Here is a 23485-nt window from a genome sequence, read left to right on the forward strand (position 1 = left end):
GCTGTCTTAAGACAAGGAAGTGAACCAACTGCCCAAAACAATGCTGATGGAAAGACAGGCAGGTCCTAAGCTTAGGGTGGGGTCCCATAGAAACTGCCTAATAGTCTTTTCTTACATAGGACTGATGGACGGCGCTGGTCTTTGGCCTCTTTACCTTCTTCCGGCTATGGAACCAACACTCCTAGCTCTACTGTCTCAGTAAGTAGCCAAATCCGTGGCTGTACTTCCTTCATCCTTAGGAAACACTTCCCTGAGTTATTGGTCTCTGTCCCTACAGTGTTACAAAGTGGTTCTCAACTTTTCCTCTAAAGCCAAACACAAAGAGGTTGCTTAGGGATGAGGTTGAATGGGGTAGAGGCTGGTGGCCCTTTACAGCCATAGCCAGATCCATTTAAAAATAAAAATGCCTGCCCTGGCTGGTGTGGCTCAGTTGGTAGAAGTCACCAATTCATACCCCAGACAAGGCACTTGCCCAGGTTGTGGGCTCTATCCCCAGTAGGGGACATGCAGGAGGCAGCTGATCCATGTTTTTCTCTCTCCCCCTCTCCCTTCTTCTCTCTCTAAAATTCATAAAAAACATATTTAAAACAAACAAACAATTTAATTTAATTAAATAAAAATCAAAAGCCTTTGGAAAGAATTAGTCAGCATGCTCTCTGGGCATCATTTATTCCTAGTGGAATCAGAGGAGGGCTTGAAGAAGGAGTTTTGCTAATGAGGCCAGGCAGTAGGGCTCCTAAGCATGGTTTCCCACTAAGAGCAGATAACCCCTTAGATGTCCCAAAGGCCTGATAAACCCTCCTCCTCCCTTTTTGCTTTTTCCTTTCAAAAAAGAAGGGAAGGATAATTATTATTTGATATTTAAATTTGATGTGTCTCAGCAAAAAAAGCTGGGTCCATCCCTAAAATTTCTTAATTATGTTTCTTTTAGAGAACTTTTTAGCCTAAAACACAACAGATGTCCTAATTGCTACTATGCACAATTAATCCTAAAATGAGTCTTCCTCATTAAGCAACTCTTAATTGAAGTAACGATGACAGGGTTGGCAAATTTTTTTTTGTAAAGGGCCAAGTAGTAAGTATTTTAGGCTTTGTAGGCCATGTAAAATCAGGCCATAGACTGGATGACCTTTTCTCCTTGTCTTCCACCATTCTTCAGGTCTTCTCAGTTTGTCTATATTCAGGAATGCCAAGCAGGTAAAAGGAGTATCATTTCCTCCCTTGACGTTGATATTACTCTTAAATTAATCTAAAGATCTCATTGGTCTTTTGGCAGCTGTTAAGCTTCAGACCTTTCCTTATTAAACACCCCTTTCCCCATAATTTTTTATAACAGATTATAAAAAATGAAAGTTGCCCGGCCAGGTGTGGCTCAGCAGTTGAGCATCGACCTAGGATCCAGGAGATTGTGGCTTGATTCCTGCTCAGGGCACATGCCAGGGTTGCAGGCTCAATCCCCAGTCAGGGGCCTGCAGGAGGCAGCCGATCAATAACTCTCTCATCATTGATGTTTTTATCTCTCTCTCTCCCTCTTCCTTTCCTCTCTCTGAAATCAATAAAGATATATTTAAAAAAACACACTGATAAAGTATCCCAATAAAATAAATTAGAGCAATGGGTTGAGTCTATTAAAATTTACTAAACAGAATATATACATATTTAATATATATGACTCCTACCTTGGGTCTAAAAGAATAATCCGTTGCCTCCCGCATGTGCCCTGACCAGGAATTAAACCCACCACCTTTTGGTGTACTGGACGATGCTCCAGCCAACTGAGCCACGCTGGCCAGGGCCAGTGTTTTCAGGTCAAATCTAATCTTTTAGAAATCTAAAAGTAATCCAGATCTAAAAGTCATTTTCTTCCCTACTAGATTTTTTTTGCCTACTGATGTCCCTAGAGTTTGGGCACAGCCTTCATAGCCTCAGCAAAGCCAATTGTCCTCTGGATAACAGCCAAAAGGAAACATTGCTGAACTGCCCCAAGGGCTCTGCCAAGGTTGTGGAAGGAAAACTTAAGGGAATATCATTTATAGCCTGGGTGTGCAAATTTCCTAAGCCAGAAAGCATGATTTATTAATTACTTGCCATTCCAACTAGCCAGAAGCTTCACTGAGGGCAAAGGCTCCATGTAGAAGAATTTTTTTTTTTTATTAAATATATCTTTATTGATTTCAGAGAGAGGAAAGAAGAGCGAGAGAGAGAGAGAGATAGAAACATCAATGATGAGAGAGTCATTGATCAAGCCCGCAACCCAGGCATGTGCCCTGACCGGGAATCAAACCCCAATCGCCTGGATCCTAGGTCAACGCTCAACCGCTGAGCCACGCCCGGCCGGGCTAGAAGAATTTTTTTAAGATTTTTTTTCTGCTTCTGTAATTTTTATTTTTTTATTTTTTGTTGTTGACAGTATTACAGATGTCCCCCAATTTTCCCCTCCTTAGCCCCCCTCCTCCCAGTCCTTGCCCCACCTCAGGCCCTCACCACATATTGTCTGTGTCCATTGGTTATGCATAGATGTATATAAGATCTTTGGTTAATCTCTTCCTGTCTCCCTAAGATTTTTATTTTTAATTGACTTTTAGAGAGGAAAGGAGAGGGAGAGAGAGAAACATTGATCCATGTCAAACCAGTAACCTTTCAGTGCATGGGACTACTATGCTCAATCAACTGAGCCACACTGGCCAGGGCAGAAGAACCTGCTTTTTGCCACCTAAAGAGGCTCGCTAGCTAGTTAAGGTGCTCTCACATCACATGACAAGTTCTAACTTGCTGCAAGGCTTGGGAAGCACTCTGATGTCTTGGCTTTCTCAGGAGGCTTTCTCAGGATTGAGGGTCTGAAGGGGTAGAGATGAACAGGATCATGAACAGTGGAGGCTAAAGGCAGCAATGGAAAAAATGCCTACTTTGGGTTGACTTTGGGTTTACATTGACTGGGAAGTCCCTTCCTTTTTCAGTTCTTCGTTCCTGGACTGCCCTTAGATGTGTCTTTAATGCTGTATTTTAATATTTTCCCCCCTAGTCATCATGCTCCTCACAGGAAAAGTTGCACCAGTTGCCCTTCCAGCCTACTGCTGATGAGCTGCACTTTTTGACGAAGCATTTCAGCACAGAGAGTGTACCAGACGAGGAGGGAAGGCAGTCCCCAGCCATGCGGCCCCGTTCCCGCAGCCTCAGGTGAGGGGTGCTCTGCTCACTGAGCCCCAGGACCTGTGGAGCCCAGCTTATTTGCACAGCACAGGAGTCAGCAAACTTATTCTATAAAGGGCAAGATAGTAAATAATTTAGGTCTTGTAGGCCATACAATCTCTATGTCAGCTATTTAAATCTGCTGTTGTAGTGTGAAAACATCCTCAGACATTACGTAAACTTTATTTACAAAAACAGGCAGTGGGCCAGAATTAGTCTTTGGGCCATAGTTCATCAACCCCTGGCTTAACACATTGATACAGCCCAAAGTGAAGTGAATCTCAAGCTTTCTGGCGTGGGTACAGCTCAGCTCACCACCCCTAGAGGTACCTATTGATGCTGTCAAGTGGTCCCCCTCTTTCTCCCTTTGAAAGTAGTTAGCAGTAGAAATGTACTTTAGAGTCCATTCAGTAAAAGGAGAGTAATAGTATCCATTCTGATGGTTACCTGGATGCAGATCCCAGAGGCCCATAGTTTATGAACTAAGCCAGCTAAAAAAGTTGCTGCTGAAGACCCTGTGGCTGAATTGGGAAAAAAGCCCACTTCAGAAGCAGAGTTAAATGTCCATCTGACTCTGTCTCATTTCCCTGAATGACCTGAGCTCATCAAACCAAACCTTAACGGCTGATTTATCTTAGATCTGTGAATTCCTTAGATTAATTGGCTCTTCTCAAAATGCCAGGTTAAAGGAAGAGGGTATAAATTAAAATGAGCATGGCTTTTAAAATGAGTATGCTATTGAATTTATTGGGATGACATTGGTTAATAAAATTATATAGGTCTCAAGTGTACAGTTCTGTAGTACATCATCTGTATATTGTATTGTTTGAAAATAAGCATGACTTTAATGACTGAGCTCAGCTTCCCAAGGTCTCTGGGAAATAAATTGGCTAATATTCAGGGTGGGGACCCAGAGGAGCAGTGCTTCCCAGGAAGAATCTGCTCAGGTAATGGTGGCACTGTGAGTGTTAGGGAGTGAGCTGGGCCAGACCATAGACTAGTTTAAGTTCAGGGATTGATGAAGATGGCTGGGACTGTAGTGCAAAGGATCAAAAATACAAATGAGTGAACGTGGAGTGTGGATCCCAGTGAAGAAGACCCAGAGAGCCCTGTTCTGGGGGAGGTCACCCTAGGAAAGCCACCAGGAGACTCAGGACTGGTCTCCTCCTTTGCAGGCCTTTTCAGGCCCTGGCAGAGGTCTTGTAAATGCCAAGCTTCTTATAGGAAGGTAGCCTAGCTCCAGATGACATCATTTTGAGCTGAACAAGGTGCACTAGCAGCTCCAGGAATAAGGAAGGTTCTGGAACTCAGCACTCACTAAGGTGGGAGTGTGGGGGTACTGGGGACAGTGGGAGTGCAGGGGTTCTGGGGATGACCATCTTTTTTCTCTCAAGTTCCATGGCACTAAAATAACACAATTGTTTCTTTCTTATTCAGTCCTGGACGTTCCCCAGTTTCCTTTGACAGTGAAATAATAATGATGAATCATGTATACAAAGAAAGATTCCCCAAGGTAAGGATCCATTTTAAAGGACACTGGTAATGCCTCTGAGGATGGCTGCCTACAGCCAGCGCCAATGGGAAGACTGGGGTGAGGGATGGAGTGCTGTTTCCAGAGATAATCAAGAAGAAGAGCAGAAAGGCACCAAAAGGAGGAGAGGATACGAGCACAAGGGCTTCCAGCATGCCGGGGAGGAGGAAGGCGCAGAGAACTATGAGTTTCGGGATTGTACTTGTAGGACCTCTATTTCCCCACTCCCCAGAGGGAAATGTCAGAAAGGAATTCCACCATGTATTAGTGGGGAAGGAAGGGACTGGAGACCTTATTTCTCACTGTGCACATCACGATCTATAAGTCAGGGTTCCCCCAGAATGGGATTTGCACTGAGAGCACTTTTGTTCATGCACATTTCATGTGCAGCCCCACTGCTGGGCACCAGGGAGCACAGACAGGTATGCTGGACTGGGGAAGTTGGCCAGAGAGAGCAAGAATGTGGGAGACAGATCTCAAGAGTTGCTTACTCATATTTGCATTTGTGTTTTCAAGTCAGAAAATGCTGAGGGAGGAAAGTAGGTTACTATCCTGAGATAGTTGAGAAATAGTCTTCCCAGCTCTGCAGTTTGGCTATAAACCTCCTTGTATGTGGACCTAGGACCCTGCTTCCCATTTGCATTTCTTTTTGAACATCACATGCCTGTACTCTCTGACCTGTCCTGAAGATGGGCCCTGTTCCTGCAGAGCACAGCCAGCTCTGTCTGCCAGAGCTAGGGCACTGCTGTAGGCTCCTGGTCCATGATAGCAGGGAGCGGGCATCCTCAGCCTCCTCCAACCTCTGTTTAGACCTCCCTGGGTCCTAAGGTCAAGTGATAAATCAAATTTTCTCTGACTTGAAGGAGTTCCCAGTTCAGAAGGTTTAGAAACCATCAGTGTCCATTCACTAAGTGTATATGGTTGAGAGGTCCTGTAGAAGCACAGAGAAAAGAAACCCCTAGTTTGCCTGAAGGAATCAGAAACTTCCCAGAGGAGAGATGATGCTTGAAATGAGATTAGAAGGAATAATAGTAGTTTGCCAGGCAGGCTTGGCAGAGTGAAAAAGCTACACACAGGAAACGGCATACTAAAGGACAGCAAACACTCCAGTGTCCTTAGAGCAAGAGAGCATGCCCACCAAGGAGTGTGCAGAGATGGACAAGGCCAGGTGAGAGAGGAATTTGATTATAATGTTTTGACTTGCTTTGAAGGCAGTCTTCTCATTTCTCCAGTCATCAGGTGCCCCAATTACAACATCAGAAAATAAGAATCACAGAGCCCATCCTTAGACTATTACTGGGTCCTTCAGGCTTAGCCTCAGCCAAGCAAGAACTAGAAGGGAAGTGTCACTTTTCCTATTTTTATTCCCAGGCCACTGCACAAATGGAAGAACGCCTGGCAGAGTTCATTTCCTCCAACACTCCGGACAGTGTGCTGCCCTTGGCAGATGGAGCCTTGAGCTTTATTCATCATCAAGTGATCGAGATGGCCCGAGATTGCCTGGATAAATCTCGAAGTGGCCTCATTACATCACAGTACTTCTACGAACTTCAAGAGAATTTAGGGAAACTTCTGCAAGATGTGAGTGTCCTTGTGCTGTGGTAGTGGATTAGTAGTTCCAAGCTAAGATTAAGGCATTAGTGGGGTTCCCAGTCTTCCCAGCCTGCTGCCACCTCCTTGCTAGTGTGCAGGACCCACCCCCAAGTGTCGTCTTGATGGACTTGGGTTCCTCCTCAATCCCCTGCAATACTGAGAAAGCCTGTTAGATACCAGAAGATCTCAGTTCTGTGTGCCCTTTCTCCTCTAATTCCAATTACTCTACCTGCGGCACCAACATTGGTAGTATTCATAAGTATTTGACTAGGAGATTTGTAACTCAAAGCCAAAATGTGGCCCCAGTGGCGGTGGGTAGCTCTCTTCTAGTAGAAATATTGGTGTAAGCAGAGCATTCAGATTGTTTCTCCTCAGCCAAGGGAAAGTAGGCTCAAGGCTTGCACTATGGGTTTATCTATTATACTTGCAGGGTAAGAAGTTCTTTAGTGGAGACTTTAGTGTTTAGAGACTTGATCTCCCCAGTGTGAAGTCTCTGGGGGGCTAAAGGTAAAGTAACCCAGAGGTGGTCAAGACCAGAGCGGACACTGAGTTCTTAACCACTGCTCCGTGCTCCACTGCTCGCTTGCCTGTTGCCTCTCCAGTAAGGTGGGCAGATGCCTTCCCACTCAGTTCACAGTTGCCCCATGTTACACCATTAGTCCAGTTTCAGTGAGAGGAGATGCGCCCCTATCCTCAGGGCTCTTCAGGTCAGTGGAGTATTTCCCAGTGTGGACCCCATTTCCCTCCTGGCCTTGCTCTGGTATAGACCAGCTGAGCTGAGAACCCCGGGGTAGTGATCAAACAGAGCTTCAGTGTATCAATCTAGAAATCAGGAGCAGGGAATTTTTTTTAAAGTGTAGGAAACAGTTGAAAGGATGACTAAAGATGATCATAATTATTGCTATCAAATATTGGAAGATTTCTCACATATAATAGGTAGCTGATTGTTCTCTGTCCCTTAAAAGGCATACTAGCCCAGTGAGCAAGAGTTACAGTGAGAAAGGTTCTGAGTTAATAGATGAGAAAGTACTTCTACAAAAATATTTTCTTCTGATTTCAAAAGAATACTTAAATCTAAACATTGTATAAATATGACCTTAGAAAACTAAAGTCTCATGAAAATCATTGGCAGCTGTTCAAGATTTGTTCCTGTTCAAGAATAACTTTCTAACAGTTCTCCAGTAGTGGAGAGGAATCAGGGATTTACGGCATCAGGTAAAGGATCAACATAGGGAGACTTCCAAGGTTGCTTGTACATCTACGGTTGATCTGAAATGCTACCTTCAGAGCCCTGCCCAAAACCTTCAGGCATTTTCCATCATCGCCCCTGGGCGTCCATTTTTTGGTGCAGTAGGAAGAGCCCTGAAAGTGGAGCCAGTGTATCTATCATCTGTTCCCTAATTTGCTAGGCCCTGGGAATGCAGAACAAGTTCAGTGCAGGTTCTAGCTCAATGAATTTGCTGGTGACTGGGGTTACAGCCCCCTCAACATGTACTTACAGTAAAACGAAGTCAGTGTGGTTGATGAGGGGAGTTCTGAGCACAGAGGAGGGTGCAGTGATGCTACGTGGAGAGCTCAGGAAAAGCTGAGTCCTGATGAGTAAGTAGGAATTCACTAGGCGAGGACACAGTATAAACAGCCTCTCAGAGGTGTAAAGGAACCTGGTACATTCCAGGAGCTGCAGATAAAGTAGTTTGGCATGAGCAAAGGGAAGGGTACCTGCAGGGCAGAGTTACAGATGAATTTGAAGAGTTAGACGGGGGTGGGGAGGCAGCAGAGCTTGAAGGGCCTTGTGAGGAGCTTAGAGTTTAACATGAAGGCAGTAGGGAATCACTGGATGCTTTTAAATTGAAAAATGACATAAGATTTAGGTTTAAAATAATAAAAATTGCTATCATTTTGAATACTTAATATCACTAGACACTACATTATCTCATTTAATTATCCAACTTAATCTTCACAAGAATACTGTAAGGAAAGTACTATTATTATTCCCTAAATCTGCAGATGAGGAAAACGAAGGTTTAAGGGACTAAGTCAACCCAAGGTAACTCATTTCCCTTTTTTTAATTAAATTATTTTTATTGCTAAGTTAACTGACAAATGTTAGAGAAATTCACTATTACTATTAAAAGGCAGAAAGCTTGGTACATACTGTTTAGGAATTGCTGCCACTCACATAACTGTTTAGATTTTATTCGGAGGTTAACAGAAAGAGGAGGCTTGCACTTAAGCTAATGATTAACACAATGTAATATTTTAAACTAGAATTTTTAAACCACTCCAAGGTAACTCATTTCTTAAGTAACAGAGCTATACCCCAAACCCAGGTTTGACTTATTGCAGAACTTAAGATCATACATTTTCAAACACTTAGTCAAAAAACATTGACTGACATCTGCTGTGTAAGAGGCACTATGCTAGGCTTAGCATGTGAGGGAAGAAACAAAGAAGACAGCTTTCAATTCACAGGCCCTACAGGGTAGCTGTGGAAGCACAACTAATTACAGGTAATGCGACAGGGCCTTGTGGTCGGAGCAAACAGCTGGGAGAACATAGAGAAGGGAGCAGTTACTGCTTGTTCTTCTTGGGGGGGTGGGGGACTTAGATGAGGCTTCACAGAGTTGATATTTGAGCTAAGTCTTGAAAGAATAAACAAGATTTCACCAAGTGCCCAGCCTCTCTTTTTATCTCATAGCTAATATTTTCCATATGGTCCTCATTTGCTGGTTTTCTTTCCTTACAGCCCGTTCACCGCTCAGCCTTCCACCTTCTACTTTCCCTTCCCGCCATTCCACTAAAACTGTTTCAGGCAGAAATCACCAAGGAACTAATTGGCCAGTTGCCAAAGCCTATGACTACTTTCAGCTCTCATCTTTCTTCACCTCTCTGCAGAACATTACACAGTGAATACCTCTCCTTAACCCCCCCACTGGTTGTCATGACCCTGTTCTCCCCAGTCTTGCAGACTTGCTGTCCCTTCACAAGTTCCTTCTCTTAAATGCGATATTCCACAGGGCACCATCCTGAGCGTCCATTCCCCTCTTTCTCTTCTTCACACTCTCCCACTCCATGGCTTCAGTTGTCACCCACATGCCGAGGACTCCCACCTATGGCCTCTTCTCCCCCTTCACCCGAGCTCCAGATCAGTGCTCCAGATGGTTAGTATTCTCCAGTTGCGAGTAATAGAAACCCAACTCAGAGTAGTTCAAGTAGAAAAGGAAACTAGTTATAAAAGGGGTGGAACATTGAAGATAGAAATGCAGCCAGGCCGTAGGAAGGGACCAGAACTAGAAGCCAGAACCTCTGAAAGCCCAGGAAGCAGTCATCCTCCTCTCATCTCTCTTTTGCTCTGTGCTTCTGTTTCTTTATCTCCTTGGTAGATGTGGCCATCCCTTTTCACTCAAGAGTAGATTATGTAGTTCTGCCACACTAATAGTAATGGCTGTCTTTCCATGCATTTTTAAATTCCTAGGAAAGTAATCCACACTGGTCAGCTATTGGATGTGGGGAGGAAGGTGAAACAACGCAATACAAATGTGGCTCCTAGAAGGCAGAACAGTTTCCATAACAAAGAGAAAGGCTCCTGGCTGAGCAAATACCCAAGAAAGTACCTGTTAGAGGCACTGCAAACTCTGCAAGTCCAAAACAGAACTTATATTTCCTATTTCATTTATGGGTTCACTGAAATTCCTCTAAAATTGTAGTTGCAGTTACCTTCTGTTCCTGCTCATCCACCTTCAGATCTACTCAGTCATCTACCTCCAAAGTGGTAGATGAAATGGCCCTAATCTATCCATTTCTCTTCATTCTTACTGCCTGAATTTATGCCTTTTTCATCTGCATTATTGCAATAGCCTGTTAATGGGCTTTCCTGCTTTCAGGCTTGCCCTCTTTAGTGCACCATTCCATTCACACTCCAGCCAGAGTGGTCTTTCTAAAACACCTATGTGGCTTGGCCAGTGTGGCTCAGGGTTAGAGCACTGCCCACCCCCTCCCTGCATGGAAGGGTCCTGGGTTCCATTCTCAGTCAAGGGCATGTACTTGGCTGCAGTACCTGGGTTGCAGGTTCAATCCCCAGCCCCAGTCAATGTGTCTCTCTCACATTGTTTCTCTCTCTCTCTCTCTCAACCCCTCTCCCCCCCCCCTTCTCTAAAAATCAATGGGAAAAAATATACTCAGGTGAGGATTAACAAAAATAACAATAAAAATAAAACACCTGTCTGGTCACATCACTCTCCTGCTTGGAAGTCTGTCTATTCCTGACAGTGTGTCTGGGGTGGAAAGTGAACATCAGTGAAGGTTCTATTGAGAGTTACCCCTTAAGCTGGCGTCTGGAGGGTAAGCAAAGCTTGTTAATGGAGGAGCAGGTAACGCAGTGTGTCTGTGTGCCATTCCTTGGTGTCACGTAGGCTTCTAAGGCTCACATGGTTCCAACAAGCCGCCTGTTCACTCTCACAGCCCACTGGCCTTCGCTGTGTTCTTTGCTTTGCAGAGCTCTCCTTACCACCAAATTGTTTCTCCCTTTAGTGTAGCTCTGCCCAGCCCAGTCCTCCTTAGCTCAACCACTCTGGGCCAGTGGATTGCTTAAGCAGCCTTTGTCTTCTCTACAGGCTCATGAGCGCTCAGAGAGTTCAGAAGTGGCTTTTGTGATGCAGCTGGTGAAAAAGCTGATGATCGTCATTGCCCGCCCAGCTCGCCTCCTGGAATGCCTGGTGAGTGGACTCCCGGAAAGTTTAGTAGGGGATGGAGAGGTGGGAGTGGGGCTATAGAGGAATATTCTGCTGTCAGCAAAACTAGTGGCACCCACTGCCATTTCTGCTGCGGAAGTCCATTTTTAAATATGATATGCAAGCATTGGGGGACCAAATGAGTTCTTTTGAGGAAAACTGGATGGTCCTGAGGGGTGTGGCAGGGAGAGGTACTAGTCTGGCCCAGCCCTACACTGAGCAGGCCTGGGTCAGTGGGGGCCTTAGGGATGAGGAACACAGGCCAGTTTTGTTTGCACAAGCTGAGTCATTTCGTCGTTCAGCAGTGCTCGACTGAGTACCTTGATGCTGGACGGTGGAGATGCAGACATAAGACCAGCAGAGTTCCTGATCCTAAGAGGCTTCCTCTGTTGTGGAGTTAGATTTAGTCTTTTAGTGCCTTAGGGATAAGGCCTGGAGACATATAAATAATAATTATGGTATTTCAAGAAGTTGCAACTGAGGCAAGCATGAGGCACAGCGGGAACATGGTAAAGAGGTGCTCCGGTCCTCCATGGGGTGGGCATTCAGTGAAAGGTCCCGGGGGGCATGAAGCTTACTCAGCAACTTGAAGATGATTGCATTGGCCAGGTAAGGGTAAGGGGCACCGAGCACAGGGTGTGTTTGAAGAACTGGTGAGGGGTTAACCTGGAAGGTTGTCCGCACAAGATCATGGAGAGTGCTGGCTTCTTGGCTCAGGAGTTTGCATTTACCTTTAAGGCCACTTGAAGCCATCAGAAAGTTTAGGTAAGAATGTGACCGTCAGATTACTTTTTCAACTACGTTTATAAAGGTGTAATTTACATAAAATGGAACCTATTCCTTTTGAGTATATAGTTAATGAGTTTTAACTGGGGCAATCACTGCCACCAGTGAGATACCATTTCTTTCACCTCAGAAAGTTTCCTCCTGTCCCTTTGCAGTCAGTCCCCTCCCACTTCCAAGCAACCACTCATCTGCTCTCTTCCACTATGGATCAGCTTGCCTTTTGCACAGTTTCATATAAATGCAATCATATAGTATGTTCTGACTTCTCTCACTAGCACAGTTTTTGGGGATTCCTAAATGTGGTTGCAGGTGTCAGTAATTGGTTCCTATTTGCTTCTGAGTAATATTCCATTAGATTTACTCCTGAGAAAGATTACTCTGGCTGCAATACAGATAGTGAATTAGAAGAGAGGACAGGATGAACCAGGGAGTGCAGAGTCACTTAAAACAGTTCAGGTGAGAGAGAGGAGTGGCCTGAACTAGGACAGTGATAGAACAGAGAAGGGCATTTCTGAGGGACACGTTCTGACTACAGGGACTGAGGAAGAATACAAAATTAAAAGGACTCCCAAGTCTGGCTCAGATTGTATCCAGGTAGATAGTGCCGTAGCTCTAAACTAGAGACCAGAAGTGAAGAAAGCAGTGGAAGCAGTGGCGAAGCAGAAGACCTCTCCCTCAAGAACATGAGTCCATGGTTAACCAGTTGGAGTCAGGCCTGGGTTTGAATGCTGGCTTTGGGTTCCTTCGTACCTCTGTGACCATGGACCAGTCAGTTCCTCTCTGTGAGCCTTCATTTCCTCTCCGAGGTCACAGGAGTGTTACCAGGGTTTAGCCCAGAGTGTGACACTTACTAGGCACTTAGTAAATGAGTATGTGCTCCATTACTATGTGCTCCATACAGACAAGGACTGCTCTGCCCTGATACCCATGGCTCGTTAGCCCCTAGCACACAGGAAGTGCTCAGTAAATAGCTGAAGGCATGCGTGCATCGCCAGGGCTGTGAGCCATAACTGAGAGTGCCAGGATTGCTGCTGTGGACACTGAGTGTGTGGACACACCAGACAGTGCCATCTGGCTGGTGGAAGGCTTTGGACCAGGTGAATAGGCTGAGCTCTTTTGAAAGCAACAGCTCTGGTTCTTGTTGCTGGGGAGACAGCTTATGCTTCGGATGTCCAATCTGGAAGTGCCCTATAAGAGAGTTTTGTCCCTACTCACCTGATCCCTGAATCATGATGTTTCTTGAGTATTCAGGGGTAGGGGTGTCCCATCTCAAAGGGAAAGTCTTCCTGTTCATCCTGTGCTGGGTGTAGGCTATAAAATCAGGGAGGCCAACAGCCTCCACTGTGGCTCTCACCATCGACTACCTCTTTCCCCTGGTACAGGAGTTTGACCCTGAAGAGTTCTACCACCTGTTGGAAGCAGCTGAGGGCCACGCCAAAGAGGGACAAGGGATTAAATGTGACATTCCCCGCTACATCATTAGCCAACTGGGCCTCACACGGGATCCCCTAGAGGGTGAGCACGCTGCCTGGTGGCTGCAGAAAGGCCCCACAGCTAACCAGCTCTTAGAGCAGGGAAACTACTTGGAGAAGAGGCTTAGCTTGGGCATGGACATGGCACAGCATTGGGGGCCTCAGGGCTATAGGAGGAATCCTGTGTCCTCTGTCACAAAATAGCCCCTCCTTCAGAATTGTTCACATCTGCCTGATAGAGCCCAACCTGGACTGCCTTGGACTTAGCCGGATTGGATTTAGAGCCAAAGGTCAAAAGAGGTCAACAACAAAAGGACCACAGTCCCATTTTCAAATTGCTCACCTTCTCTGCATGCTCACCTCTCCTGCTGCCACCTTACAAGTCCTTCTGTGTCTTTGGGGTGGTCCCAGCTCAGAGTTACAGAAGCTGATTCTCCATTCTTCGGGGGTTCCCACTGAGTCCCTGCATGAACTGTGGCTTGCACGTCCCTGGTCAGTGGTCATCCTGCCTTCCCTGCTTCCCATCCCCATCTGTAGAGCCATCTTAGCCAGCAGGATGGGGACCGATAAGCCCAGCTTTACGCCCTGTTTTCCAGCAGTTGTCCCAAGTTTTAGGGTAGCTTTATAAAATTTGCCAGGCCTTATAAATGGCACTGGGCTTCTAGAAATAGGAGTGGCAGCATTACTGGCAAACAAGTTCAAGAGCTGTGACTATACCGAGGAGAGGTGCAGGACCAATCTGCATCCCAGACTCATGCAGAAAGCATTAATGCCTCCCCTACACGCACCTGCCATGTGATAAGCGTGGACTGCCCAGATGCCTGACAGTGCCACGCACACTCTTCTGTGTCCTTGCTTTGTTTCTAGAAATGGCCCAGTTGAGCAGTTATGACAGTCCTGATACTCCAGAGACTGATGATTCAGTCGAGGTAAGATGCTGAGCTCCTGCCCCAGTCCTGGAGCCTGGGCCCGTGAAGCAAGGAGCTGTGTGTTCTCTTGACTAGAACATCTAGAGGAGGCGGATGGGGGTTGTATACATTGCCTGAGACGTCATTCAGCTCCTGGGGGAGACCGGGCAGGAGGCCACAGCAGGGCTAGGAGCTGAGCTAATGATGGGGCCATAGCTTCCCTAAACTTATGGGCCCTGAGAAGCATGCCTGCCTCTTGCCTTTTCCCTTGTCTTCCAGGGCCGTGGGGCATCTCTGACATCTAAAAAGACACCCTGTGAAGAAGACTTTGAAACCATTAAGCTCATCAGCAATGGCGCCTACGGGTAAAGGCAGGGGTCAGGGTGTGGCTGGGACTGCAGCTAAGTCAGCCCTTGGGCTCTTCCTTCCCGAAGGAAGTATATGATACCCAATCCCTGGGCAGCAGATGCCTCAGGATGGACCCTCTCTCTCCCCAGATCCTCCTGGAGGGGCAAGAGTTCAGTTTCCTCTGGCATCTGAGTATTGTTCTTCCCTCAGGCGATTCCCACACACCTCTCGGTAGCACTCCTCTCACTGAGCTATGGGGAAGGGTTGAGCTGTGTCCCTAGGACTTGGTATCTCAGGAAATTGAGGAGCTCTATGGGCAGGGGGCCCAGGTCCTTCTCATTGATAACACAGCCCTGCTTCTTTGTTCTACACATTTATAAGGCGTAAGAGGAGGCAGTTTGGCCACCCCGAGTCTGGGTGGTGGAGGGCACAGCTCAGGCGCTGTGGGTCTGTGGGGGACTGAGTGCGCTGTGTTTCCCAGGGCCGTGTTCCTGGTGCGGCACAAGTCTACCCGGCAGCGCTTTGCCATGAAGAAGATCAACAAGCAGAACCTGATCCTGCGCAATCAGATCCAGCAGGCCTTCGTGGAGCGCGACATACTGACTTTTGCTGAGAACCCCTTTGTGGTCAGCATGTTCTGCTCCTTTGAGACCAAGCGCCACCTCTGCATGGTGATGGAGTATGTTGAAGGTACTCAGGGAAAGGTGGTCTGGCATGGAGGCCAAGGCACAATCTGAGACTTAGCCCTGAGCTGGGACCAATAGCTTACATAGTGATAAAGTTTCAAGGCCCAGCTTCCCTGTCTCTTTAACATTGGTTTCTGCCTTAGGATCTCAGCCCATTTGGCTACAGTGGGCACACGGCTCCCTGCCCCTCACAGGGAAGGCTTCTGCAGCAATAGCTGCCATGAGACTGCCCATGTCTGGTGTAATGAGTGGCACTCTGGGACAGGATGTGTCAGCCTGGCAGCTATAGAATCCTTTACCCCAAAGCCTGCACAACCTCTCCTGTGGACCAGGCAGGAGCAAATGAGGTAGCAAAGCCACAAAAGCCTAGGGTTGGATGCTGGGAGGACTGCATGTGGGTCCTCAGAAGTCAGGAAAGCCATTGCCCTGGCTGATGGCTTGTGAAAGGGGTGCCCCCTAAGGACACACAAAATACTCTTGGGATGGAGCAGAAGAGCATCACGTGCAGCTGCTTGGCCGGTGGCCTGCCCTCTCCCCTTCTCACTGCTGTGTACAGCTTCCAAAGGTATTTTGCCTAAGTCTTGAAGCTGAACAAAACTCCCCTTTTAATTAGTAGGGAGTTTACAGTTACCTCACTCAGCAAATAAAGGACAGCCATCAGGAAGAAAATAAATGAGCAATGCTAAAGTGTCAACCAGATGTGTTTTCAATATACAGGATTCCCATCCTAAAATAACATAGTCCTATCTCTACAAATCAACCTACAGGCACAGAGGCCTGGATTCCTTCCCTCTCTGGCCTGAACAGTGGCCTAAATGGCCATTCTCCTGACCTCCTGCTTCCCTCCACTCTGTCTCACCCTGTGCCAACAACAGAGGGGCTAGAATCACAGTCTCTAGCACCAGTGTCTTCCAGGAGGCTGTCTCCTCTGGAGACTTAGACACTGTAAACCTGAGACCATTGAGAGCAGAGAACTGGATCCTTCCTTCATGGTGGCACCCTTGTTGCAGGAGGAGACTGTGCCACTCTGCTGAAGAACATTGGGGCCCTGCCTGTGGACATGTCGCGTCTATACTTTGCGGAAACTGTGCTAGCCCTGGAGTACTTACACAACTATGGCATCGTGCACCGTGACCTCAAGCCTGACAAGTACGCCTAGTCTCTGGGTCCCTTGTTCCAAGTTCTCCGTCTTGGGTCTCTAGATAAATGGAGGCAGACAGAGCATGTTTGAATCTATACTAAATTGGCTTCTAGGAAACAGTGGTCATGTGGGTATCCTTCTATGCCCAGTACCCTACCCCTGGTCACCTAAATGCAAAGACCATTGCCAGCAAGGTCTGGCAGAGGCACTGTAAGGCTTTGGTGACATGTAAGAGTTACTGATGAATGCCACTCAAGAAGCCAAGCAGGAACAAAAGAATCAACATATATAATAGATGGCTGAACAAGTGTTCTGACGTTTACTGACATCTACTCTGTGCCAAGCACGATATTATGGGCTATAAAATAGTCCTTGGTCTAGTGTGGGAGACAGAAATATCAGTATACAGGCTGTTTCTTGGAAGGCATTAGTCAATTGGGAAAAGGTGGGAGGAGCTTTCCAAAGCTGGGGAGTGGGATTTGCAGAGTCACACAGGTGTGACCTGTTCAGGAACAACAAATAATGCGGCTGAAGCGAGATTGTTGGTTAGTCAGAGTAATAAGAGAGAAGGCCAGAGAGATAGGCAGGAATTAGATCATCAAGGGCCTTTTTGTTAGGTTTGGTTTTATTTTAAAGGGTTCTAGAGGTCTTTGAAGAGCCTATGAACCAAAGGTGTGAAAGAATGACACACCCAGATTTTGGGTTTAGATTTGGAAGATCACTTTGTCAGTGGAAAGAGATGGTGAGACTGTTGCGGTAGACCAGGCCAAAACAGTGCTTGCACCTGAACTGTTAGGATGGATAAGAGGGGACAGTGGTGGGGAGTAGAAAGGAAGCGATAAGGTTGTGGTGGGAGTGCAGAGAGAAGTGAGAGAGCAGGAGTCTGGGATATTGTCCAGGTTTCTAGCCTGGGACTGGTGCATGGCGATAAGCCTCTGAAGTGGAAAGTGGCATTGACATTAGGCAGACCTACATTGAGGTGACCACTCGTTAACTCTGTGAGCTTGAGTCTGTGAAACCTCTCTGAGCCTCACGTTCCTCCTCTTGAAAATGGAGATAATACCTACTTCCATTGTATTAGTTACTCTGTAAGACCTTTCAGGAGCCAAAATATTTTTACAAACAATCAACAAAGTGCTTATCACAGAGCTCAATAAGTAACAGAAGTTATGCTTTTCACTGAGAAGAGGGCCAGTTAGGAAGCATGGCTTTGTTTCGGACAGGTTGAGTTTATGGTGCCTGTAAGACATCTGGGCAGTCAGTAGACATGGAGCTGCAGAAGTCAGGACCAGAGATACTGATTTGGGAATCATGGAATAAAGGGGTGGCAGGGAGCAGCTTTCACACAAAGTGAAATGGCTCAGGCAGTGTGTGAAGGGAGAGGAAAGAGACACTTCTTTGTGAGATCTGATTTCTAGTTTCTCCCAACCAACCCGCCTTCTAAGACCCACCTCGGACATGGAACAAGGGTATGTGCCCCTGAGTCTAGGGTACTGTGAGTCACCCAGGTGAGGAGAGGGGACTGGGAATGGCTATAGCCTTATGATGAGGCTCCCTCAGTGGAAGAAAGTGTTCTTTAGCTGGGGATGCCTGCCCCCAGTATGGAGTACAGTGAGGGCAGTAAACAGAAGTGGGTTGGGGGAACAGGCGAGGAGCAGGTTGTGTGTGCAGAATGCAGCACTCACAAAGCCAGAGCTGTCTATTTCTTCACGGCTCCGGCTCCCTGTTGAAGCTACCCTGCTGTGTCCCACCTTAGCCCTGTAGAAGTCTGAGTGAGAAAATCTGGCATATACTAAAATTAGCATTCTTCTGTTTCTCTGATTTCCCAGCCTCCTGATTACATCCATGGGGCACATCAAGCTCACTGACTTTGGCCTTTCTAAAATTGGCCTCATGAGCCTGACGACAAACTTATATGAGGGCCACATTGAAAAGGATGCCCGGGAGTTCCTGGATAAGCAGGTAAGGAAGGATGGTTGAGACTTTGGGGCTTGAATTCCAGGCCTCAGAATAAGGACTGGGAGCCGCATGGTTACCCTGTAGACACATGTTAGGACTGGGAGTTCCTATCTTTCTTATCTTTTGATTCCAGGGAGGCACTGAGATAGGTAGCACATTTAGGAAATAGGGTGGACCACGAGAATTATATAGTCATAAAACCCCAAATCATCTTCCTCCTCAGAGTTAGGAGAAAATAGGGCATGTAACCATTGACTCCCAGAGACTGGTATGAGGTCTGTTCTGAACCGCCCTGGCCTCAGTCAAGAGCTAGGCTCCTAGAGCTGTTGTTCTTGGCACACAGCTCCAAATTTCCACTGGGCTGTGGCCCAGCTTCTTGAGCCTAGCCTCTGGACGTTCCCTGCTCTGACACTCTAGGTTGTTACTGTTCACAAGTCCCTGTAATAGTCATATGACTGTAGGGTCTGCTCTTTGGGAGACTGGAGGGCAGAAGCCAATTGTGGGGTGGGGCCCAGAGATGCCAGAAGGAGGTGTTGAGGGATCAAGGAGTGGTGATCCCAGGCTAGAAGATGTTTTGGGTAATTAGGAGACACATCAACTCGCCCCACCAAACAGTTCCAACTCTGGTACCCTGGTTGATCTTGCTCATTAACCAAAGGTAGCTGAGTCTTTAGTCTTTATTCAGAGACTTTTTTACCCCAAAGGTGGGAACATCCCCCCCCCTCCAGCTGTCATGCCAGTAGGCTGCCTCAGGATGCTGAGCCGGCCTGGCTTCTCTGTGCCCAGGTATGCGGGACTCCGGAGTACATTGCACCCGAGGTGATTCTGCGTCAGGGCTATGGGAAGCCAGTGGACTGGTGGGCCATGGGCATAATCCTGTATGAGTTCCTGGTGGGTTGCGTCCCTTTCTTTGGAGACACTCCGGAGGAGCTCTTTGGGCAAGTGATCAGTGGTAGGTACCATCGCCCTGGCCCATGGGGAGGCAGAGTCTGGATCCACAAATATGATTTACACATGCAACTGTGACTCTTATGCCTTCTTTTCTAAGTTCATGTGTGTGTGATGGTATACTTGCCTCTTAGATGTGTGTGCACAGGCACACTCTGTGTGTCACCTGGGTCTTCTTGTTTATGCTCATGCACCCCCCATATGTACATGAGTGTTGTCTCTGTGCATATCCTGTGAGTGGGAGTTTTGTGTGGGAGTGTACAGGTGTCTGGAGAGTAAAGGCCGGGGGAGCTGGAGCTTCAGGACAGGGAAGTCACGGCTTTGCTGTGCCCACCCTGGATCTGAGAGCAAGCCGTGCTCTAGGGTGTGTGCTCCAGGAGGACTGGAATATATGGTACTTAAGGAATTGGGGTCCCAGGCTAGCTTTCAGGGGTCTTGGCTGAGCCCTTTATGCCTCCCTACCCTTATCCTCTCTGAGGACCATCTTCTCCATCTCCCACTCTGCCCACAACTTCTGAGACCCTTCTGTAGCCCACTCCTTTTCTCACCCCCAATGACCTTTCAGATGAGATTGTGTGGCCTGAGGGGGATGATGCATTGCCACCAGATGCCCAGGACCTCACCTCTAAACTGCTCCACCAGAACCCTCTGGAGAGACTGGGCACAGGTAGGACAGGCCCCACTAATCTTCCTCACCACTTGGAAGAGGGAGGAGGGAGGCTGAGTCCGTGCAACCAGGAGGGTCAGGCTTCAAGTGTGGGCAGTGGCTCTGCATCCGGAAATTCCACTGCTCCCTCTGGGCAGAAGAGCTTGGAAAGTCTGGACTCCACCCTGCTCACCCCATCCCATAGGCAGTGCCTGTGAGGTGAAGCAGCACCCATTCTTCACCGGCCTGGACTGGACAGGACTCCTTCGCCAGAAGGCTGAATTTATTCCCCAACTGGAGTCAGAGGATGATACCAGCTACTTTGACAGTAAGGCCACCGATGGGGCGGGAGGAGTAGGGCTTCCACCTGTTTTTTCAGAAACACCTGTGCACCCTGAACCTGGCACTGGGAGAGCAACTTCTCCAGGCCCTTCTGAGGTTTGTTAGAGTCAAAAGGAGGCCACCACCAGTGGCCTCTGAAGGGGTCTGTCGTGTTTGACCCAGCCCGCTCAGATCGATACCAGCACGTGGACTCCGAGGAGGAGGAGGAAGTGAGTGAAGATGGCTGCCTCGAGATCCGCCAGTTCTCTTCCTGCTCTCCCAGATTCAGCAAGGTACCACTGAGGCAGGCCCACGCTGGGGAGAGCAGGCTGGAGGATTGGGAGAAGGGGACCTGTTAAGGGATATGCCTAGGGCAGGCTGGGGGAGGAGGTGATGGGGCTACCTCAAGAAAAAGAGGAGGAAAGGCTGGGCCTGCATAGGACAGATACTTCTAGAACCACTCCAGCCTTGACATATAAGATACCAGGGGTGAGGCCAGGTGAGTCCAGTGGAATCGCTGTTTCCTTAAACATTCAATGATATGTGTAGGGGAGGGGAGGGGAGAACTGGTTCAGATTCCTGGTTTCAGGTGCAAGGATACTTTTTGCTCCTCAGGTGAGTCTGTTGGAGCCCGTCCCCAGCACGTCTTCTGTGCCCACAGGTGTACAGTAGCATGGAGCGGCTGTCACTGCTTGAGGAGCGCCGGACACCACCCCCTACTAAGCGCAGCCTGAGTGAGGAGAAGGAAGACCGCTCAGATGGCCTGGCAGGGCTCAAGGGTCGGGACCGAAGCTGGGTGATTGGCTCCCCTGAGATGTGAGCACCCAGAGTTCACCCAGAGTGGGCAGCACAGCCATCCATCAGTTGTTACAGATTATGGGCGAGATTCAGATGCTGGGGAGGAGTGCTGGTGGCAATGAAGGGGCATTCACAAGAACGGCTCCTCAGGAATGTCTGAGAAGAGTTCTGTGAGACCCTAAGGAAACCTGGGTTGGAGGAGGGAGACCACCAGAGCCATCTCACTGTAGGCCTTGTGTCTCGCAGATTGCGGAAGCGGCTGTCGGTGTCTGAGTCATCCCACACGGAAAGTGACTCAAGCCCTCCACTAACAGTGCGACGTCACTGCTCAGGCCTCCTGGACATGCCCCGCTTCCCTGAGGGCCCTGAGGAGGCTCCCAGCACCCCCAGGAGGCATCAGCAGGAGGGCATATGGCTTCTGACACCTCTGTCTGCAGAAGGGTTGTCTGGGCCTATCCGTGAACGGCCAGTGGAGCAGCAGCTGAAGGTGGATGAGGAGCCTATTGGCCAGAGCAGTGGTTCTAGTCCAGGTGTGGCCCGGCAGGTGGCCAAAGGGCCAAGCTAGACGATATTGCAGGGAGGCAGGGAGGGGAGGCTCAGCTGCATTGCAGGTCTCATTGCTCATTTGGGCCCACAGCCATGGAGACCCGAGGCCGTGGGACCCCACAGCTGGCTGAGGGAGCCACAGCCAAGGCCATCAGTGACCTGGCAGTGCGCAGGGCCCGCCACCGGCTGCTCTCTGGGGACTCTGTAGAAAAGCGCACTGCTCGCCCCATCAACAAAGTGATCAAGTCTGCCTCAGCCACAGCCCTGTCCCTCCTCATTCCTGCAGGTGAGGCCCTGGGGAACTAGGATAAAGCTCACAGGAAGGGCCTTGGAATCTCTTTGGGCCTGTGGCAGGAGTCTGCACAGGGCTGGTGTGTCTGTGCGTTGCATGTTGAGGAGCAGGTACCTGAGAGACTGTGTGTCACTGCTGTCCCTTTACTATGAAACTAGAGATCTCTAGTTTAAATATGTATGAAGAGCTTATATGGTCCCTGGTACATATAAGCAAGCACTCAGTAAATGCCAGCTGCCATTCCCCATCACCTGCTGGGGTCTGAGGCTTTGGGTACAGGAGGGGGCTTTGCTGCTTAGAGGCTGTGGGAAAGGCATACCTGGGCTCAGGCACTGTCTCTGACTACAGCTGTGTGGGATCAACAGCCTAGGCAGGGCGCTGGTCTGGGAATAAGACCAGGCCAGGGTCCCCGACCCACTAAGTCCTGGTTTCTCCTCCAGAACACCACACCTGCTCTCCGTTGGCCAGCCCCATGTCCCCACATTCCCAGTCATCTAACCCATCATCCAGGGACTCTTCTCCAAGCAGGGACTTCTTACCAGCCCTCAGCAACCCAAGGACCCCCATCATCATTCACCGAGCTGGCAAGAAGTATGGCTTCACCCTGCGGGCCATCCGTGTCTACATGGGTGACTCGGACGTCTACACTGTGCACCACATGGTGTGGGTATGTCTTGCCATGCAGACCTGTTGTCTCCCAGCTTCTTCACTTCTCCACCTTCCCCTGACTAGGGCCAGCCTGTCCCTGCCCCTGCCCCTGCCCCTACTACCCTCAGGAGCCATGCTCAGGCTCTAGGCTGAGAACTGTTCTCTCCCTGGGCAGCACGTGGAGGATGGAGGTCCAGCCAGTGAGGCGGGGCTTCGTCAGGGTGACCTCATCACTCATGTCAACGGGGAGCCTGTGCATGGGCTGGTGCACACAGAGGTGGTGGAGCTAATCCTGAAGGTTAGTGCTGGGTATGCTGCCTGCTGTGGCTGGCCCGAGCCTTGCGAGTCTGTGAGGGGAGTGGGAGAGTCGAGCACACGTACACCTGGCACTCACCGAGGACAGACGCACGTACACACAAAGCTTGGGTATGGCCATAGCAGTGAGTTCTCATTGGAAGGCAGCACCCTCACTGACCAAGGCCTGGGGATACTCCTAAGCTGTGGGTAGGATTGGCGAGCAGGACAGGTAAGCCTCTTTACCTCCACAACCCAAACCACTTGGGCTCCAGTCAGAGCCATTTGCTAACCTGTGAAGAGAGAAGACAGGGCTGTGGTTGAGACATGCTGATACAGAGACAGAGGCTAGCGCTGTGGTCTAGCCATGCCCAGGGGTAGAGGTTGGGTCAAGAATATGGTCACCTCCTTAGCCTAGGCTCATGTTCTGTTCCCCAGAGTGGAAACAAGGTGTCTATTTCAACAACTCCCCTGGAGAACACATCCATTAAAGTGGGGCCAGCTCGGAGGGGCAGCTACAAGGCCAAGATGGCCCGAAGGAGCAAGCGGAGCAGGGGCAAAGATGGGCAAGAAAGGTGAGCCAGACTTGGCCCAAGGGTCTGCTCTGAGCCAGTTTATGGTGCTATTGTGTGCTGGGGGCCTTGGCCCT

At 48.6% G+C, this 23485-nt stretch overlaps 1 protein-coding gene across 3 annotated transcripts in view; it reads left to right on the forward strand.

The window, feature by feature from the left end:
* Nucleotides 1–23485, forward strand: part of MAST2 (microtubule associated serine/threonine kinase 2) — a 129196-nt gene that overhangs the window by 103538 nt on the left and 2173 nt on the right. For all 3 annotated transcript variants that reach the window (XM_087820403.1, XM_016199271.2, XM_016199273.2), the window contains 21 exons: nucleotides 120–198; nucleotides 3023–3177; nucleotides 4627–4702; nucleotides 6092–6301; nucleotides 10927–11028; nucleotides 13212–13344; nucleotides 14169–14230; nucleotides 14489–14574; nucleotides 15039–15247; nucleotides 16254–16392; nucleotides 18214–18346; nucleotides 19130–19295; nucleotides 19857–19958; nucleotides 20143–20265; nucleotides 20442–20551; nucleotides 20920–21074; nucleotides 21303–21586; nucleotides 21694–21888; nucleotides 22335–22561; nucleotides 22718–22840; nucleotides 23275–23411. In XM_087820403.1, the coding sequence (XP_087676529.1) occupies nucleotides 120–198; nucleotides 3023–3177; nucleotides 4627–4702; nucleotides 6092–6301; nucleotides 10927–11028; nucleotides 13212–13344; nucleotides 14169–14230; nucleotides 14489–14574; nucleotides 15039–15247; nucleotides 16254–16392; nucleotides 18214–18346; nucleotides 19130–19295; nucleotides 19857–19958; nucleotides 20143–20265; nucleotides 20442–20551; nucleotides 20920–21074; nucleotides 21303–21586; nucleotides 21694–21888; nucleotides 22335–22561; nucleotides 22718–22840; nucleotides 23275–23411 (3006 nt within the window). The remainder of the gene's footprint in view (nucleotides 1–119; nucleotides 199–3022; nucleotides 3178–4626; nucleotides 4703–6091; nucleotides 6302–10926; nucleotides 11029–13211; nucleotides 13345–14168; nucleotides 14231–14488; nucleotides 14575–15038; nucleotides 15248–16253; nucleotides 16393–18213; nucleotides 18347–19129; nucleotides 19296–19856; nucleotides 19959–20142; nucleotides 20266–20441; nucleotides 20552–20919; nucleotides 21075–21302; nucleotides 21587–21693; nucleotides 21889–22334; nucleotides 22562–22717; nucleotides 22841–23274; nucleotides 23412–23485) is intronic.

Source organism: Miniopterus natalensis, chromosome 9 (assembly GCF_054644295.1).
Source record: "Miniopterus natalensis isolate mMinNat1 chromosome 9, mMinNat1.hap1, whole genome shotgun sequence".
NCBI classification, from domain to species: Eukaryota; Metazoa; Chordata; class Mammalia; order Chiroptera; family Miniopteridae; genus Miniopterus; species Miniopterus natalensis.